General features: G+C 38.6%; 1 protein-coding gene across 1 annotated transcript; it reads right to left on the bottom strand.

Annotated features, from left to right (window-relative positions):
• Nucleotides 1-18,713: 18,713 nt before the first annotated feature.
• On the bottom strand, nt 18,714-20,469 carry LOC101698880 (elongation factor 1-alpha 1). Its single transcript, XM_004854436.3, is given in 1 exon segment — nt 18,714-20,469. A coding segment is annotated over 1 exon segment (1,386 nt). The 5' UTR covers nt 20,400-20,469; the 3' UTR covers nt 18,714-19,013.
• Nucleotides 20,470-20,749: the final 280 nt, after the last annotated feature.

Below are 20,749 nucleotides of genomic sequence, written 5' to 3'. Positions count from 1 at the left end.
ATGTTTTCAGAACTACATTGAATACAAGTATCGATAGTGGACATACTTATTTTGTTCCTCATTTTAGAGTGAAAACTTTCAGTTTTTGATGATGTAGTATGATGTTAGCCATTGGTTTGTTATAGATGGCTTTTATCAGATTGAGATAAAGACCATCTATTTCAATTTTCTGTAGGGTTTTAAAAAAAATCATGAATGGGTGTTGCCTTTTATAAAACACTTTTTCTGCATCTATTGAGATGATCATATGCTTTTTGTCCTTGGCTTTGTTAATATGTTGTCTTATACTTATTGATTTGTTTACGTTGAACCATCCCTGCATCCTTGTGATGAATCCTACTTGCTCATGGTGTATAACCTTTGTCGGGAGCAATGCTACGTAATTTTAGAGAAAAACCATTTGATTAGGCCTAGTTCTCCTGCCTACATGCCAGCTATGGCATTTGGGGACATAATTCCATTTTGGCCCCCAATCACAACTGAGACCTCAATGATCTAGTGATGCAGTGATGCTCCAGGACAAGATTACACCAGCTGAAGACATCCTGGGAGGAACAAAATCTTTATCTACTCAATTCCTAATTGTTCTTGGATTGTTACACTTTGTTTATTCTGATGTATTGAACACTCTTAAAGTCATTTTTTATACTTTGTTTATCCAGATGTACTAAACTCTCTGCAAGTCATTTGTTACATCTGTTTCTCCTGATGTACTGAATAAAAGGTGTAATAAGCTGGGGGCTTTTGTCCTTGCTGCCCAGAGCAGCACTGATCAGGCCCAAAGCTCAGCTTCTTCTCAAAGTCTCATTTTTTTCTACCTTTCCTGTATAATAAGTTAATTTGCCTTGTGCTGCCATGGTTCACAGGAGACTAGGACTTACTGGAGAGGTCCTAGTAATGTCCCCTTCCCCTATTCCCTACATTTGATGCCCAATGACATTGATGTGTATCAGATCCTGGGGTGCACTCACTTGTGAGACAAACTCAGAGTAAAAGAGACAGCATGTAGATCCTCCAGAACAATTTCCAGACTTGGATGAAGGACACTGGTGGTGTGTCCAGCTGGGGGTAATTTTCTATCTTTGCTGAGTTACAAGTATGGGTCAGTCTCTGTCATCTGAGCAGTGTAACTTTGCCAAATTACTTAAGTTGCTGTTAAAGCAAGCTATGTATCCAGTATCAAAGGATGCTGTGATAGATTTGTTAAAAGATGTATAAATGTACCTCCCATCCTTTCCCAGGAAGGGACAACTAACTTAATAGCATGACAACATGTAGGTATCATTCTCAGCGAGACCTGGTGAAGGGGTGATTGTCTCTTCCTCCAAATGCTACCCACTTGGACCTTAGTCCACTCTGCTCTCAAATTCTCTCAGTCAATTCGGGATACCTCAGCTATCCCTCCTCCCACCCACCCTTCTGGCCATGCTTCCCCTTGTTTGGCTTCTTCCTCACTTTGCTTTAATCTCACTGCAGCTTCTTCTCTACCACCAAAGTGTGCTGAGGAGAACCCTAATTCTCTAACCCCTCAGCTTCCTCAGGTATCTTTCAAAGATCTAGCTGCACCCCTTGTAAAGCCCACTTCTGGGGCCACTCCCTATTGCCATACCCTGCAAAAGGCAGTGACATCGAGCAAGGTGGTTGGAGACCCTTTGTGCTTTCCTATCTCAATTTTGCCTAATCCTGACAACTCAGAGGTGGACATGTATGTTCAGGGCTCATTTTATTTTATTTTATTTTATTTTTATTTTTGTATATCCTCTTATTGGTACATTTTAGGTGTACAATATAATGACATTCATCATTGGAGATATGCACCTTTACATACTCTCTTGGTTTTTATTTTTTCCCCCTTCCCCTGCCCTCCCTTCAAACCCTCCATCCCTCCCTGTTTACAAAGACTTTGTTTACAATTTTTCATTTTCTCATATTAATTCCATTCCATTCTTTCCTTTCCCCTACCCCTCCTACTTCCCCCTCCCCTTTGCCCCTTTTCTTCCTATTTCACATTATCTATTATACCTTTTAGTCCTTATTTACACTTTCAGGTTCTCACACCAGAGAAACTATTTGGTATATATACATGTGTGTCCTATTTATTTCACTTAAGAGTATCGACTCAATGTGCATCCACTTAGCTAAAAATGTCTCTAATTTCTCATTATTTATGGCTGAGTAGTACTCCATTTTATAAAAAACCTGCATTTTCTTTATCCAGTCTCCAGTTGATGGGCATTTGGGCTGTTTCCAAGTTTCGGCTGTTACAAACTGTGCTGCTATGAACATGGGTGCACATATATCACTGTGGTGGTATGATTCTTTTAATTCTTTTGGGAAGATACCCAGGAAGAGAATAGCTGGGTCAAATGGGACTTTCAGTCCTAGTTCTTTGAGGTATCTCCGTACTGATTTCCATAGTGGTTGCACCAGTCTACACTCCCACCAGCAGTGGAGCAGGGTTCCTCTTTCCCCACAGCCCGGCCAGCATTTGTTGTTGGTTGATTTCATGATAGCAGCCATTCTTTCTGCGGTGAGGTGTAATCTCAGCCTTGTTTTCATTTGCATCTCTCGAATGACTAGTGATCTTGAACATTCTTTCATATGTTTATTTGCCATGTCTACTTCTTTGTGTGAGAAATATCTGTTCATTTCAGATGCCTATTTTTGGAATGGATCTTTAAATTTGGGAGGTCTGATTTTTTTAAGTTCTTTATAGATTCGAGATAGTAGACCTTTGTCTGAGGGACCACTGGTGAAAATTTTTCCCCACATTATGGGTTGTCTCTTCACACTGCTGGTGGTTTCTCTTGCTGTGCAGAAGCTTTTTTTAGTAAAAAGAGATCCCACTTGTTGATTGTTTGTGCTAGTTCATGGGCAACTGATGTTTTGTTCATAAAGTCTTTTCCTACCCCAATGTCTTCAAGAGTTTTACCTAACCTCTGTTCCAGCCGGTTCAGTGTTTCTGTTTTTACATTTAGATCTTTAATCCATTTTAATTTCAGTTTAGTGCATGGTGAGAGATATAGGTCTAGTTTTAGTCTTTGGGAAGTTGAAACCCAATTTCTCCAGCACCATTTATTAAAGAGACTATCTTTCCTCCAGCGAGGGTGTTTAGCTCCTTTGTCAAAGATGGGGTGGCTGGGTGCGTCTGGAGTTGTTTCTGCATGTTCTAATCTGTTCCACTGGTCTTCAGGTCTGTTTCTTTGCCAGTACCATGCTGTTTTTATCACAGTAGCTTTGTAGTATAGTTTCAAGTTGGATGTTGTAATACCCCCTGCTATGTCTCTGTTACCTAGAATTGCTTTTGCTATTCTGGATCTCTTCTTGTTCCAAATGAATTTTTGGATTGTTTTCTCCAGGTCTGTGAAGTATGCTGCTGGGATTTCAATTGGGATTGCATTGAATCTATATATATGCTGTATAATATTGATTAATCTTGCAAATATTATGTTAAGTGAAAGAATCTGTGCTGCAAAAACCCCACATATTTTATGGTTTTATTTATACAAAATGTCCAAAATAGGGATACTTGAGAGACAAAAGTAGAATAGTGGTGATTTAGGACTCAGGGGAAAGTGAATAGAAGAGATTATAGCTAAAGGGTACAAGGTTTCTATCATGATGATGAAAGTGTTCTAAAATTTACTGTGGTGATGGTTGCACATATCTGAATGTAATAAAAACTATTAATTTTTAAATTTTAAGTAGGTGAATTATATGGCATTGAGTTATATTTCAAAGATTGGAAAAAACCCAGAAAAATTCAGTGTACTGTTTTGGCTGTCTACATTTATACTGTGTATCCAAGCTTATATTCTACTACCCCAATAAATCTTTCTTAGTGAAGTCAAATAAGCCTAGCAAATTTCTGCCAGAAAAACCATATTATTATTATTATTTTTTTAAATTTTAAGACAGTGTATTGCTATGTAGTCCAGGCTGGCCTTGAACTCACTAGGTAGCTCAGGCTGGCCTTGAAGTTGCTATGATCCCCCTTCCTCACTTCCCAAGTGCCAGGCATGCACCAACATGCCATACTTATGCTTATTTCCAAGAATTTTGTAAATATCCTCCTTCCTAAAGTGTGTCCTCCTTTTTCTTATGCCTATCCCATACTTAAGAGATGCTCTAGGTCTGGGGATGTATCTCAGAGCACTTGCCTAGCATGCCCAAGGCCCAAGGCCCTCAGTTTTATCCTTAGCAGACCAGAACAAAACAACTTCAGAGCAGCTGCTACATAATCAGAAAAATGTACCTGCTTAAATTCTGTAACATTCTTAAACTGTCTTTAAATTCTATAATTTTCACTCAACATTTGTAGCATAACTATATTTGACATATAATTTTATACAGCCATGAATCTTGATGACTTTTCTAAGCTCAATCTGTGTTCCTGAAAATTTCTTTTAGAAAGGAACTAAAGATACCATTGTTGAATGGGTTAATAAGAAATATGTTTTCTGCATATGGCTCACTATTAATTCGTTGTTGAATGCCTACTGCATGGCCATCACATGAGCAAGAAGGAATAGGAAAATCAATCTGAGTGACCTAAGCCCCAGCCACCAGTCAATTAGAAACAAAAGCAAAGCAACAAAACTTTCACTTCCTTTGTCTCCCTCCTGTCAGATTTTCACCTCTATAGATCCAATTTGTCTCTTTATGATTCATGGCACTTCCCCTTGTTCCAAAGTGGAAATGACATCTGTTTTGGAAACTGGATACTCTATCATAGAGATATATAGTTGACTGTACTGAAGAAAGAAGAGAAAGCACACTTTTAGGAGCCCACCATAAAGCTGTCCAGGTGGCCCTCAGCAAAGTAATGCCTTATGCTGGCAAGGGGAAAGAGCATAAAGTCATTAGGGATGTAAGGAACCAACCCAATCAAACCCAATCAAACCAACCCAATCAAAAAGAGTCAGTGGATTGGACAATTCCAAGTTATGCAGGCAAGACATTCTTACCCATTGAGACCAGGTGGTGGTAGTTTCCCAGCATCATATGCCTGTACAGGGTCCTCTAAGCAGGGTTCAGTTGCTGCCACTGTTCCTGAGTGAAATCTACACCCACATCCTCAAACAGCACTGGGCCCTATAACAGTATATTCCCTTTCAATCTGAAGCAATCATTCTTGTTAGTTTTACTTTTGTATGCAAAGCTATGTGCCCAGTTCTACATCATGTCTTTTGAGAAAAAATGATGTAGCTTTTTTTTTTTTTTTTTTAACAAAAAGAGTCAAACACATTAGGATAACAGAAGAGCAAGGTGATACCTAATCACAAATTGGAGTTCACTAAGTAAAATAAATAAATAAAATAAATGATAAATAAAAGCAGCATTTCTAATAAGTGAAGTAATCAACAAATGGTACTGGGAAAATTGAAGACAGTCATTCAGGGAAAATTAGAATTTTACATTTTAAAAATAGTAGAGTTTACAGATAGAGAAAAAAATCTAAGCACTACAAATGTTATTTCTGGATATTCCAGGAGGAAAGAAGTTAAAGCCCCCTTGCTTTGAGCACAGTATTTACTTTGGAGACCAATGGCCACTTCTCATTCCATCTTATCCAGGTGTTACCCCATCATTGAAAGCCTGCAGCTCCCTAAATAGTAATGATTAAGGAGTTCAGCTCTATCATTATGATAATTGACCTACAAAAGAAATATTTTAAGAAACACATGCAAGAAAATCTACTCATACATTTATAGAGGAGTATAGGCAAAGAAATCACCTGTAAGAAGTCCACATTTTTCTTTTAATACAAATGGCAAGAAATATTTTCTCATCATTGAAAATTCAGCTAATTTCTCTTTTTGAGAATGCAGGCCATACATATTATATCCTCTAACTTCTCTCTGTGACCACCAGAAATATTAGTCAAATTTATACTTCAATTTATACACTTCTATTACTACATATAATTTATATTTAACAAGTGTATACAATATAAATTTGTACTCTAGTTTTGTAATGGTTTTATATGGTTAAAACCTACATGTAATCTGTATATTATATAGCAGCTCCTTGCTAAGTCTTTATCTTTTGTACTCTACATTTTCTTAATTTTTATTTGGTACTTTTCCATTTAATTGTATGGAAACCAAGTACAAAATAAACAAGCAGCTCACTTGAGATTTGATCATTTTTTGTTCCTCCTCCAAAAGGGAAGAAGTCTGAGAAATCAGAACTAGGAGACAGAACAAAGTCTCTACAGGCCGGGAACAGACATTTACCAGTCTAGAAACAACTGCCCCCCAGAAGTCAGGTGGATAACAGGCAGTCCTGTTAGAGAAGGTTGTTGAGCCTTACAGAAGCATCACCAAACATGGTATAAAAGAAGAATAAACCTTTAGTCCTTCTGTGATTATAATATGATCCTGTAGGACTTAGATAATGTATATTTCAATTTGGATAAATGCAGTTTAGTTTCCAGTAGATTTATGAAAACCTTACTATTCCTCTTGAATTAATGTTTATATTCAATTTGAAGTTCTATTTTTAGAACTCTATTTTAAGACAACAATTATGGAGATAAAGATTTAACTGTACACAGAGTAGTTCCCAGGTGATAAGAATGGAAAAATAGCCAAGTGGAAAATTGAGAAACAAACAGCCAACAAAATCCTAAGAGATCTATATGGACTGAATGTCCTTCCTAAATTCAAATGTTGGAACTCTAATCTCCAATGTGATCACATTGGGAGGTGGAGTCCTTGGAAGGTAATTAGTATATTAGTGTAGAGACCTTCTGAATGGGATTAGTGTCCTTATAAGAAGAGACATAAGAGAGATTGTCTCTCATCCAAGTGAGGATTCAATGAGAAGACACCCACCTAAAAACCAAGACAAGTACCTTTACCATACACTAGATCTGCTAGTGCCTTCATCACCTATGTCTCAGCTTCCAGAATTGTAAGAAACAAATGTTTGTTGTTTAAACTACCCAATTTATGGTATTCTCTTACAGTGCAGCAGGAAACTGGGGGGCAATCCCAGACAGCACTCAAACACGGAGTTAGGAGCAAAAGCGGCTTTAATAATGCCAGCAGCTCAGTGAGTGACTCCTGTCAATCTCCAGAGCCCTGAATAGAAGTTTGCTCTTCTTTATATACCTCTTTTTACATTTACAAGGCTTAATTTTATTGGCGTTTTCCTGGAAATATAGCAAGCAGGATTTACACAAAGCAGAGTAGTGGTGGGGGAAGAACAAAGAATTCTAGCAGGACTTTCTGAGTCAATTACACTCCTTTGGTGACAGATTACAGAAATTGTCATGGTCACTCAGGTGCATTCCACAAAGAGCATAGCTGCCTAGTTAACCCATAGTTGTCCAATTCCATACAGATGGGTGGTTTCCTCTCTCGATAGCAGTCCCAACAGACTAAGACAAGCTCTCTCATGTACTCAGCAAATTCTCTTGCCATATCAGTATCCATATATTAAAATTGTTTAATATTTTTTGTTTAAATTATTACTGCTAAAAAATAATAGTGTGTCTGTATAAAAAATTAATGATAGGTTAGAAACATTGATAAATAGGCTTATACCATAGTGCAGGAAGGTAAACTCTTCCTAATCCCAAGATGGGTCATGAAGACAGAGCTGAACTCTTTTTAGAGGAAGTAGAGGAGTTCCATAATAGGGAGATTGTCTCATGTGATATCCTACATTGTATAAAAGCAAACTTGGTAGGAAACAATCAAATAGTCATGCTTGTATCTGACGGAACACTCAGCCCTGCTTCAAGTAAATGCCATGTTCAACAAATATTTGTTAAATAGAACATAGAATGATTTCAATAAACTTAGGAAAAAAAGATGTGTCCCTTGAAATCTGAGGATTGATTGGCCTAGCACTCACAACTTTCCTATTCAACATGAACAACTACACAGACCATTGAAATCAGATAAGACTCTGTGACCATGATAAGATCAAGACAAAACCAAGACCATTCTGAAATCATGTCTTAATACAGAACATGAACATTGTTTAAAGCACAAAATACCAAACATCCTCCTCCCCTCCTGACTGTTACTGCTTTAGCTATTGCATCTTTGGCTCCAGTCTAATCTTTTCTCCTAATTAAGATTAAAATTCCCTGTCATTGAATTATTCTACTTCTCCAGTGCATCCAAACTACAGCAAGGATCACTTTACCAACTTCTTCAAAAAAATCTCTTAACACAAACCCCAATCCTATAAAAAGTCCTTTCTAACACCCCCTTGCTGATAGGCAGGAACAGTCAGTCTTGCTGCAAGAGCAGTAACTCTAATTCATTTAACTACATGGTATTCCAGGTGGTCTTTGATCAGAGGGAATTCACAACAATAACCCCATTCTTTTATAAAGATTGTTTTTTCCTTCTTGTGATGGATGTTTTTTTCTGCGCGGGTCAGGAGTGATGGAAGGGTGTAGTTTGAAAAACTTTTAAAGAGGGCCTTCAGCTTGAGGGTGGTCTGTATCCTGCAGAGACTGTAAAGTGAAGCCTCTCCTACTAAGCTGGCTATTGGTCCCTGGACCCATTAATGTGACCCCCAGCTCGATTATCGGTCCCGAAACATCTGTCACAGCTTAAAGGTGAGGCTGTCACATCCATATTGGCGAACTCTTTTCTCTTTCCTCAGGTGAGCACTGCACTGGACTCCAGAGACCGCTAGGTCTGTACCCTGCGGGTTTCTTCAGGAGGCAATATGGCAGCTCCCAAGAAACTTTCTACTAGGGAGAATCCATATTGAAGCCTGTCTGTTCCGTACAACTGGGAGATTCAGCCTTTCAGCGCCTGGAATTGGGCTGTACCATCACAACAGGGAAGGGAGGGGAAGATGACCGAAAGGAGGAATAAGATACATACCCGTAAGATGGAAACTTTTGAAGAGAGTTTTTACAGGGGGTTTGGAGAAGGATTTTGGAGTGATATTGTTGTTACTTGCAGAATGCATTTTGTGAAAGAGGAATAATTTGGAATGGTACAGTATTTTCGTTAGATAGCCTACACAACAGGGTTTGTAGTGGTCCAAGGCAACTCCATTGTGGGAAGGGCCAAAGTGTTAAAGTGAGGACCCAGAGAGGGCTTAACAGAAAGGATGAAATTTAATTATGTCAACAGTTATAAGAAATGCTCCATGGAGGGAAATTACCATATAGTAATAATTGAAGCCGGTTTAAGAAAAAGAAGGAAAAATTGAAAGGAAGAGAAGACTAAGGCATAAAATAAAGGAAAAAGTGAGGGGTCTGAGATAGATCGAGGGACAAGAAGACAAGACAAAGAAACTGGGTTCGAGAGATTAAGGAACTGAAAGGAAACGGGTAGGAGCAGAGGTGAGGGGACAGTGAACGAGACAGGAGGATGGAGGAGAGGAGACTGAGGAAGAGGGGCGGAGCCCAGTAAAGGTGATCAACTTCCCGGGTTTCCCTGACATGGTCACAGATTTTGTAAGGAAAGGCTTATGTCTTAGGAAATCTCTTCTTGAGACTTCGTAGATTTCAGGGATGATGAGTAGGAAAAGTTGGAAGGAAAGTACAAAACTCATAATTTGGCTAGTCTGGCTGTAAGAACTTTTTAGTGTCGAGTGGATAAGGCATAGGTTTTGCTTCTTTTCTAGTCACAATTGCTGTCTTTCCCCCACCGCATGTTGGCAATGGTGATTTGCAGTTTAAAACAATGGATTATCCATTGTCTTCCTCGAGAATATTGTGATTTAAGTGTAGAATTTAAGTGCATTGCAATTATATTAACAATCGACTTTGTGGATTAACTGTTGTGCTTTGCAGCGATTAAAGTGTTCATTTAATTTTTAACATTATGAATATTGTGATCATGTTATGTAAGAGCTCAGATAATGAAAGTTTCATTTTAATACTGTTGAAAGAGAAACTTTAGGTGAATTACATTTAATAGAGTTTAATCGGGGAGGAAAGAAAAGTTTGTGAACTGAGTGGCACTCAGGACCAAAAGCTCTGTTGCACAAGCTGGGCAGGAATACTTATAGCCAGCGAAAGAAAGTGACATACAGAAGTAGCATGATTGGTTACACTTTTGCAGTTACCTTGTCTGACAGTTTTGCATGCTGTGGTTGGCTGGAAGCTCAACTGCTATGATTGGCTGAGAATTGGTTGTGTGATGGAAATACATATTCTCAAGTTATTTTTCAGACTAAGTTAGGTTATTAAGTTAGGTTGTAGCTGTCTAAGTACAAAGGCAGCTTTAGGTCAATTTTTTTTGGTACCGGGGATCGAACTCAGGTCCTTGCGCTTGCGCAGCAGGCGGCGAAACCACTGAGCTAAATCCCCGGCCCTTCAAATTTAATTTAACACAGGAAAAGACTTAATGACAGGTGTAAATACACATACAACTGGATCAAGGAGATAAAGTAGAGCATATGGCACAATATTTAAAAAAATTGGGGCTTGGGTATAGAAGAAAAGGGGATATAAAAGCACACATGGAGACCGAATCTTAAAAATCCAGAATAATTTCATGTATCTCTTTAAATTTTTCCTTCTGAGACACTCTTCTCCAGCCCTCTTGATTCCAGTAATAGCAGGTTGGATCTATACACACGTTTAGGACTGAAGCTAACCCAAGCAATGGATGAGTCTAACAGCAGGTCACCCTACCTTATGATGAGATCACTCCCTAAGCAGGAATAATTACTCCATGATGAGAATCAAGGCTGTCATTGTAAGCAGGAGCAGCCACCTCACATAAGAAACTGAGTGTCCCCTTCAAGTGATGCTGGCTCTCCGAGAGAATGTCACACAAACAGTCTTGGGATAACAATCAACAGACCACAGCTTAACCTGGATTACCTACCCTGACAGCGATACAAAATTGCAACTCTTGTCTTTGTTCCCCTTTTCTATAAACCCTAAAATTTCTATTAGCATCTTGAAGACAGATCTTGAATCTCTTTACGGCGAAGCCCAACCGAACTCCAAGGCTGCTTGACAAAGTTCCAGCTTGGGGAAAAGAAGGGTGGAACACATCGTACCCTCATGTTTTATTTTTTTCATGCCATAATGTTTAAAATTGTTACTCTGGTCACAGGACATTGTGTTTGTGACTAACAACAAACTCTCCATAAGGCAAATTGGCAATGATGTATTGAAATCTGATCTGGCTCAAAAGTCCCAAAATTCCAGTTTCTCTTAGTTCTATTGCCACATCAAACCTTTCCTGAAACTCCCTCTGTTTTCCCACTACTATAACTCCCCCCTCTTATTGCTGACCTTCTTATTATTAAAGGGGTCTTATGAAGAGGTTGAAAGGGCAGCAGACTTTAGATGTAAGAAATAGTGGGAAATAAGAAATAGAGAGAAAGTTGGGACAGGTAAATTCATTAAAGAGGCAAGTTATTCAATATTTCTCACAGTGCTGAAAATATCTCCTGCTCATGAACTATGAACCCAAATGACAGTTAGTTAAGATAAATAGAGGTATAGAGAGGTAGAGAGCTAATAGCAAACTATATTAACTGTTGTGCAGTTTCTCAAGGGCTAACTGGTGACCACAAGTTTGACATTTAATTAATTAAATCTTGCTTGTACCCCCGCTGCTATGGAGATTCTAATTAAGTTACCCTCTGGAGATTTTGATTAAGTTACATTTTGTTCTACCTAGGTATGGGAAAATAAGGGGACAATTGTGATTTTTAAGAAATGTATTCATTATGTTCAATGATATGAATCAGCTTAGAAAAATATATTGTTTAGTAAAAATAACCTTGCCTCACTAGATGTTGCTAAGGCAACCTAAAATGTAAACATATTCTGCCCAATGCCTCTTAGCTATTGCTTAAAGATATAAAAATAAATCGGACACTGAGACTTCTCGGAGGGAACCTGCACATTGTTTGCGAAGGTTCTTTTCTCACTCGCCGGCCTGAGACCTCTCCCCTTCCTACCCTGCATCGACTGCAGCTGGTCTGCGGCATTTTTATCTGTTCTTCTCAGGATGGCAACCCTGTTTAAAGCTCCTTTCTTGCCCCTTGCCACTGCAGGCTCCTTAATTGGTGGTTTGGGATGGATGGCCAAACTTGATCTTTTGGGACCTCTCAGAGCCAGGGCTTTCACCCTAAAACTCCTGTAATAACACTTATAGTAAATAAAATGTTTTTTTAAGACTTTAAAAAGACAATAATACTGAGTTGGAAATCATGGCACAGTATTAGTTTGGGCAGACCACACAAATGTTTATTATGTATATTTCATTTCATTGCTGTATGAAACTGAACACAGCTATATTTCCTATGTCAGAGGTTACAATTAAGATGCCCTTAGTAGAAAAAATTTTGATAAATGTGTTGACTCCTTAGAGTGTACAGCCAGTACCACTTTCAATATCAAGTTTTCTTATAGTGCCTGGCTTTTATATCAGAATAACACTGTTCTCATAGAATGAGCTAGGAAGTATTCCCTCCTCTTCAAATTTTTGGAAAAGTTTGAGAAGGGTTGGTGTTAGTTTAAGTATTTAAATAAATATTTAAATGTTTGACAATTTACTAGTGAAGTCATCACGTTCAGAGCATTTCTGTTTTTGATAAATTTATAATTGACAATTTTATATATTTATGGCTATGATATAATGTTATATTATCTTTGTGCATTGTGGAATGATTAAACCTGGCTAATTAACATATCCATCATCTCACATATTATTTGTTTTTGGTGAAAACATATAAAATCTACTCAGCAATTTTGAAATATAAAAATATCCAATTTAAATTGACTTTTCTCACATTTTCTGTTTAATTAAACACGTCTTCAATGAATCATTTGCATTTCCCATTCTTTCCAATATTTTTACCTATTATTTCATTTTCTTGTTTTTTTCACTTTGGTTATAATTTCAGCATATGCTAAATTGTAGCAGGGATAAATGGAATCCTTATCTTGTTTCTGATTTTACAGGATCTATGGACATGATTCTAATGATTTTTAACTAATTGCAGAGTTTGTTGTGGATTTCTAGTTGACCCACTGAAGCCAGACATCAGGGGAGCTGGCCCAGATTCTGGGGCCATTGTGGTCCTCCCGGAGCCCAGAGCTGTGAAGGCTGGCCTGGTGGTCGGTATACTTAGAAGGCTTGGTACTGAGGTCCATGGCAAAGTTCAGTGCTCATTTCACTCCTCTTCCTTTCCCCTTCCTCTCGGCACTGCTTGGGCTTAGAGGAGGAGTGAGTCAGGTAGTGTGAAACTGTTCTCCATACCCTCTTCAGTTTTCCTTTTCTTATTCTGTACTACACCCACATGATGTAATCTCTCACTCGGATGTCTTAATTTTTTGTTTTTTTTCAGTTTTTGAGATGTGGGCTTGGTATATGGTCCAGGCTAGCCTTGCACTCACTATGTAGCCCAGGCTGGCCTTGAACTTGGGGCAATCTTCCTGTCTCAGCCTCCTGAGTGCTGGGATTACAGGCTGTGGCACCATGCCTGGCTGGATGCCTTAGTTTTTGCAAAATTATTTTTGTACATAATTATCCAACTGATATATATATATACACACACACACACATATATATATATTTTTTGTTAAATTCTATGGGTGCATTTTAGGTATACAACACAATTACATTTCTCATTGGGAATTGTACCTTTACATAATGCATCTTAGTTCTTATTTTTTCCCCATTCCTAGCCCTCCCTTCACTCCCTCCACCCTTCCCTATTTACAAAGACTTTATTTCCATTTTTTCCATTTCTCATCATTTTTCCTTTCCCTTCTTTCCTTTCCCCTGACCCTCCCACTACCCCTACCCCTTTGGACCTTTTCTTCCTATTTTGCATTATCGATTATTCATTCTAATCATTGGTACATTTTAGGTATACAATATAATGACATTCATCATTGGAAATTTGCACCTTTACATAGTCTCTCTTGGTTCTTATTTTTCACCCTTGCCCAGCCCTCCCTTCAACCCCTCCATTCCTCCCTATTTACAAAGATTTTGTTCCTATTTTTCCATTTTCTCATATTAATCCCATTCTCTTCTATCCTTTCCCCTGGCCCTTCCACTTCTTTCCCCTTTGCCCCTTTCCTTCCTATTTCACATTACCTATTATAAATTTTAGTCCTTATTTACACTTTCAGTTTCTCACACCAGAGAAACTATTCGGTATTTACACATGTGTGTCCTGTTTATTTCACTTAAGAGTATTGCCTCAATGTGCATCCACTTAGCTATAAATGTCTCTAATTTCTCCTTTTTTATGGCTGAGTAGTACTCCGTTTTATAAAAAAACTACATTTTCTTGATCCAGTCTCCAGATGATGGGCATTTGGGCTGTTTCCAAGTTTTAGCTATCACAAACTGTGCTGCTATGAACATGGGTGTACCTATATCACTGTGGTATGATTCTTTTAATTCTTTGGGGAAGATCCCCAGCAGTGGAATAGCAGGGTCAAATGGGACTTCCAGTCCTAGTTCTTTGAGGTATCTCCATACTGATTTCCACAGTGCTTGCACCAGTCTACACTCCCACCTGCAGTGGAGCAGTGTTCCTCTTTCCCCACAGCCCAGCCAGCATTTGTTATTGGTTGATTTCATGATAGCAGCCACTCTTTCTGGAGTGAAGTGGAATCTCAGCATTGTTTTCATTTGCATCTCTTGAATGACCAGTGATGTTGAACATTTTTTCATGTATTTATTTGCTATTTCTACTTCTTTGTCTGAGAAATGTCTGTTCATTTTAGATGCCCATTTTCAGATTGGGTCTTTAAATTTGGGAGGTCTGATCTTTTTAAGTTCTTTATAGATTCGAGATAGTAGACCATTGTCTGAGGAAAAGCAGGTGAAGATTTTTTCCCACGTTGTGGGTTGTCTCTTCACACTGCTGGTGGTTTCTCTTGCTGTGCAGATGCTGTTTAATCAGAAGACATTCCACTTGTTGATTGTTTGTGCTAGTTCACGGGCAACGGAGGTTTTCTTCATAAAATCTTTTCCTACACTGATGTCTTCAAGGATTCTACCTAACCTCTGTTCCAACTGGTTCAGAGTTTCTATTTTAATATTTAGATCTTTAATCCATTTTGATTTTAATTTAGTGCATGGTGAGAGATATAGGTCTAGTTTTAATCCTTGTCAAGTTGAAGCCCAATTTTTCCAGCACCATTTATTAAAGAGGCTATCTTTCCTCCAGTGAGGGTGTTTGGCTCCTTTAGCAAAGATGAGATGGCTGAGTGTGTCTGGAGTTGTTTCTGCATCTTCTAATCTGTTCCACTGGTCCTCAGGTCTGTTTCTTTGCCAGTACCATGCTGTTTTTATCACAGTAGCTTTGTAGTAGAGTTGCAGGTTGGGGATTGTGATACCCCCTGTCATGTCTCTGTTACCTAGAATTGCTTTTGCTATTCTGGCTCTCTTCTTGTTCCAAATGAATTTTTGGACTGTTTTCTCAAGGTCCATGAAGTATGCTGCTGGGATCTCAATTGGAATTGCATTAAATCTGTATAGCAGTTTTGGAAGTATGGCTATTTTCACTATATTAATCCTTCCTACCCAGGAACAAGGGATGTCTCTCCATTTTCTGATATCATCTTCAATCTCTCTTTTCAGAGTGCCATAGTTTTCAGAGAAGAGGTCTTTGATTTCTTTTGTTAGGATGATTCCTAGGTATTTCAGTTTTTTGGATGGTATTGTGAAAGGAATTATTTGCCCTATTTCTCTCTCAGCGAGTCTGTCATTGGTGTAGAGGAAAGCTATTGATTTTTGTGTGTTGACCTTGTAACCAGCTACTTGACTGAATTTGGTTATTAAGTCTAGAAGACTTTTGGTGGAGTTCTTGGGGTCTTCTATATAGAGTATCATGTCATCTGCAAATAATGACAATTTGACTTCTTCATTACCTATCTTTATTCTTTTTATTTCTTTCTCTTGTCTAATTGCCATGGCTAATATTTCCAGAACTGTATTGAACAAGAGTGGTGATAGTGGACATCCTTGTGTTGTTCCTGATTTGAGTGTGAAGGATTTCAGTTTTTGACCATTTAGTATGATATTGGCTGTTGGTTTTTCATAGATGGCTTCTATCACTTTGAGTTAGAGAGCATCTATTCCAATTTTTTGTAGGGTTTTTATCATAAATGCATGTTGGATTTTGTCAAATGCTTTTTCTGAGTCTATGGAGATAATCATATGGTTTTTGTCCTTGACTCTATTGATATAGTGTATTACAATGATTGATTTGCATATGTTGAACCATCCCTGCATCCCTGGGATGAATCCCACTTGATCAGGATGTATGATCTTCTTGATGATCTTCTGCATTCTGTTTGCCAGTATCTTATTAAGGATTTTTGCATCTATGTTCATTAGTGAGATTGGCCTATAGTTCTCCTTTTTGGTTGGATCTTTCTCTGCTTTGGGGATCAAGGTGATGCTTGCTTCCAGGAATGAATTTGGGAGTATTGCTTCCCTTTCAATTTCATTGAAGAGTTTAAACAGTAGTGGCAGCAATTCCTCTCTAAATGTCTTGTAGAATTCAGCAGTGAAGCGATCAGGTCCTGGGCTTTTCTTAGTTGATAAGTTTTTAATTACATTTAGAATTTCATTGGTTGATATTGGATTGTTCAGAAGTTTTAGGTCTTCTCGTTCAACTTTGGTAATTCATATGTATCTAGGAATCTGTCCATTTCTTTTGTGTTTTTCAACTTATTGGTGTATAGGTTCTGGAAGTAGGTATTGATGATTCTCTGGATTTCTGCTGGGTCTGTTGTAATTTCACCCTTTTCATTCCTAATTGCATGGATTTGGGCCTTTTCTTTCCATTTTCTGATAAGGTTGGCTAAGATTTTGTCAATTTTATTGATTCTTTCGAAGAACCAACTCTTGGCTTCACTGATTTTTTGTATTGTTCTCTTAGTCTCCATTGCATTCATTTCTCCTCTGATCTTTATAATTTCCTCCCTTGTATGAGCTCTGGGTTGTCCTGTTCTTCTTTTTCTAGAAGCTTGAGGTGCAGCATCAGGTTGTTTAATTGGTCTCATTCTGTTATCCTAATATGTGTATTCACTGCTATGTATTCCCCTCATAAGACTGCTTTCATTGTGTCCCACAGATTCCGATATGTTGTATTGTCATTGTCATTTAATTGAAGGAACTGTCTGATTTCTTCTTTAATTTCCTCTGTGACCCATTGGTTATTCAAAAATGTGTTGTTCAATTTCCACATGTTTATAAGTTTTTTGAGTTTCTTTTGCTATGGATCTCCAATTTCATCGCACTATGGTCTGATAATATACAGGGGATAACTTTAATTCCTTTGCACTTACTTAAACATGTTCTATGTGTGAGTATGTGGTCTATTTTTGAGACTGACCCATGTGCAGCTGAAAAGAATGTGTATTCTGATTTTGTGGGGTGGAAGAGTCTGTAAACATCTGTTAAGTTCATTTGTTCAAGAGTTTGATTGAGTTCTAGTATTTCGTTACTTATTTTTTGTCTAGTTGATCTATCTATTTGTGACAGTGGGGTGTTAAGGTCCCCCACTACAATTGTATTAGTGCATATATGACTTTTCATGGCCATTAGTATTTGTTTTATATAGTTGGGTGCACTAGTGTTTGGTGCATAGATATTTATGATTGTCATCTCTTCCTCTTGGATTCTTCCCTTTACAAGGATGTAGTGTCCTTCTTCATCTTTCTTAAACAGTGTTGGCTTGAAATCTACTTGATCTGCAAAGAGGATGGCCACTCCTGCTTTTTTTTGGGTTCCCGTCAGATGGAGTATTGTTTTCCACCCTTTAACTTTCGGTCTATGAGTTTCCTTTTGAATTAAGTGTGTTTCTTGTATGCAGCATATTGTTGGATTTTGCTTCTTGACCCATTCTGCCAGTCTATTTCTTTTGATTGGTGAATTGAGACCATTAACATTGATGGTTATAAGTGAAACGTATTGACTTTTCATTGCCATGAGTTTTTCTTTTTGTTGGGTTCTCCCCCTTTCCATTTAATTTCTTGTCATGCCAGATGGGTTCATTCTGCTTTGCTTCCTGGGGTTGTGATCCTCAATGTCCATTCCTAGGCTATTGTGTAAAATTCTTTGGAGTGGTTGTTTGGTATTCACGAAGTTCCTAAGGTGCTCTTTGTCATGAAAGTATCTTATTTCTCCATCAATTTTGAAAGATAGTTTTGCAGGGTACATCAATCTGGGTTGGAGGCTGTTTTCTTTTAGGGCTTGGAATATGTCACTCCAAGCTCTTCTTGCCTTGATGGTTTGTGTTGAGAAGTCTGCTGTCATTCTGATGGCCTTTCCTTCGCATGTGATTTGTTTCTTTTCTCTAACTGCTTGTAGAACTTTGTTCTTCTGTTGTGTTTCTGGAATCTCAACAATTATATACCTATGTGTAGATTGTTTTGATCAAGGCTATTTGGAGTCCTATATGCCTCACTTATCTGTATGTCAAGCTCTTTTCCCCTGCTTGGGAAGTTTTCCCCCATTATTTCTGTGAAGAGTTTTTTTCATGTCATTTGCTTTCTCTTCTGTTTGTTCATCAACTCCAATCAGTCTTATGTTATTTTTCTTTGCATTATCTAGCAGCTGCTGAATTGATTTCTCATGTTCCCTTAAAATTTTGAAGCAATTTTTCTTTTCCTGGTCACTAATTGCAATCTTATGTTCTGTATCTGAAATTCTGTCCTCACATTGGCTCATTCTGCTGTGTAGACTTTCAGTGGAGTTTTTCATGTCCTGGAAATCTATTTGCATCTGTTTTTTTTTTCTCATTAAACTTTGTTTTAATGGGTCTCAAAATTCTGTGACAGATTTTTGGTCAAGTTATTTCCATTAAAAAGTGATTTTAAAAACTAATAACTTAAAACTGTCACACACAAAAAGAAAACAAATGGTCCACAAAACACATTCTCTTTTCCTCCTGAAGGTTTTATGATCCATTGTTATCATTAACCAGTCTTTTACTATTAAACTTAAATGGCCAATTGGGAGAAACAGTTCTGAGACTGGTCTTCCACCTCTGATTAAGACTGCAGTGGCAGGTATTAGGGGTGATATTTATTTAGCCTTCTGAGCTTTCTGGGCAAACTTGGTGACCTTGCCAGCTCCAGCAGCCTTCTTGCCCACTGCTTTGATGACACCCACAGCAACCGTCTGTCTCATATCGTGAACAGTGAAACAACCCAGAGGTGGATAGTCAGAGAAGCTCTCAACACACATGGGCTTGCCTGGAACCATGTCAATGATGGCAGCATCACCAGATTTCAAGAATTTGGGGCCATCTTCCAGCTTCTTACCAGATGGGCGATCAATCTTTTCTTTTAGCTCAGCAAACTTGCAAGCTATGTGAGCTGTATGGCAATCCAGTACAGGAGCATAGCCAGCAGTGATCTGGCCTGGATGGTTCAGGATAATCACCTGAGCAGTGAAACCAGCTGCTTCCATTGGTGGGTCATTTTTGCTGCCACTAGCAACATTGCTGTGATGAACATCTTTGACAGACATGTTCTTGACATTGAAGCCCACATTGTCACCAGGAAGAGCTTCACTCAAAGCCTCATGGTGCATTTCAACAGACTTTACTTCAGTTGTGACATTGACTGGTGCAAAGTTGACCACCATGCCAGGTTTGAGAACACCAGTCTCCACTCAGCCCACAGGGACTGTACTGATACCACCAATTTTGTAGACATCCTGGAGGGGCAGCCCCAAAGGCTTGTCATTTGGGCAAGTGGGTGGCAGGATGCAATCCAAAGCTTCAAGCAGTGTGGTTCCACTAGCATTGCCATCTTTATGAGTGACCTTCCATCCCTTGAACCAAGGCATGTTAGCACTTGGCTCCAGCAAGTTGTCACCATTCCAACCAGAAATTGGCACAAAAGCTACTGTGTCAGGGTTGTAGCCAATTTTCTTAATGTAGGTGCTGACTTCCTTAACAATTTCCTCATATCTCTTCTGGCTGTAGGATGGTTCAGTGGAATCCATTTTGTTAACACCAACAATGAGTTGTTTCACACCCAGCATGTAAGCCAGAAGGGCATGCTCATGGGTTTGCCTGTTCTTGGAGATACCAGCTTCGAATTCACCAACACCAGCAGCAACAATCAGGACAGCACAATCAGCCTGAGATGTGCCTGTAATCATGTTTTTGATAAAGTCTCTGTGTCCTGGAGCATCAATGATAGTCATGTAATACTTCCTGGTCTCAAATTTCCACAGGGAGATGTCAATGGTGATACCACGCTCACGCTCAGCTTTCAATTTATCCAAGACCCAGGTGTACTTGAAAGAACCCTTCCCCATCTCATCGGCCTCCTTCTCAAATTTTTCAATGGTTCTTTTGTCGATGCCACCACATTTGTAGATCAGATGGCCGGTAGTGGTGGACTTGCCCGAATCCATGTGTCTGATGACGATGTTGATATGAGTCTTTTCCTTTCCCATGTTGGCTTTGATTTAGTGGTGGTTTTCACTACACCTGTCCTCTTGCAGCAAACCCGTTGTGAAAAAGTGATTTGCATCTGTTTTATGGATTCCATTTGTTTCATATTTTGGGATTCCATCATGTTCCTGAGCTCCTCTCTAGATTCATTAATCATGTCTTGCACTAGGAGAACAATTTCTCCTATTATCTGATAAATTATTTCTGATTTCATTTTTTGCAGATCCCCTTTTGTTGCCAGTTCAGTGGGTCCAGGTGGTTGAGTATCAGTGTTCCATCTCATTTCCCTTTGGGGTTGCTATAGGTGATCTGGAAGTCTGGTTTTGAGACTTATTTATGTGTTTTCTCATTT

The sequence above is a fragment of the Heterocephalus glaber genome, unplaced genomic scaffold, assembly GCF_053883595.1.
Source record: "Heterocephalus glaber isolate CG9 unplaced genomic scaffold, H.glaber_assembly_v1.0 deba00001463, whole genome shotgun sequence".
Classification (NCBI taxonomy): Eukaryota; Metazoa; Chordata; class Mammalia; order Rodentia; family Bathyergidae; genus Heterocephalus; species Heterocephalus glaber.
The sequence above is the reverse complement of the archived record's forward strand: the minus strand, read 5'-3'. Positions and strand labels throughout refer to the sequence as shown.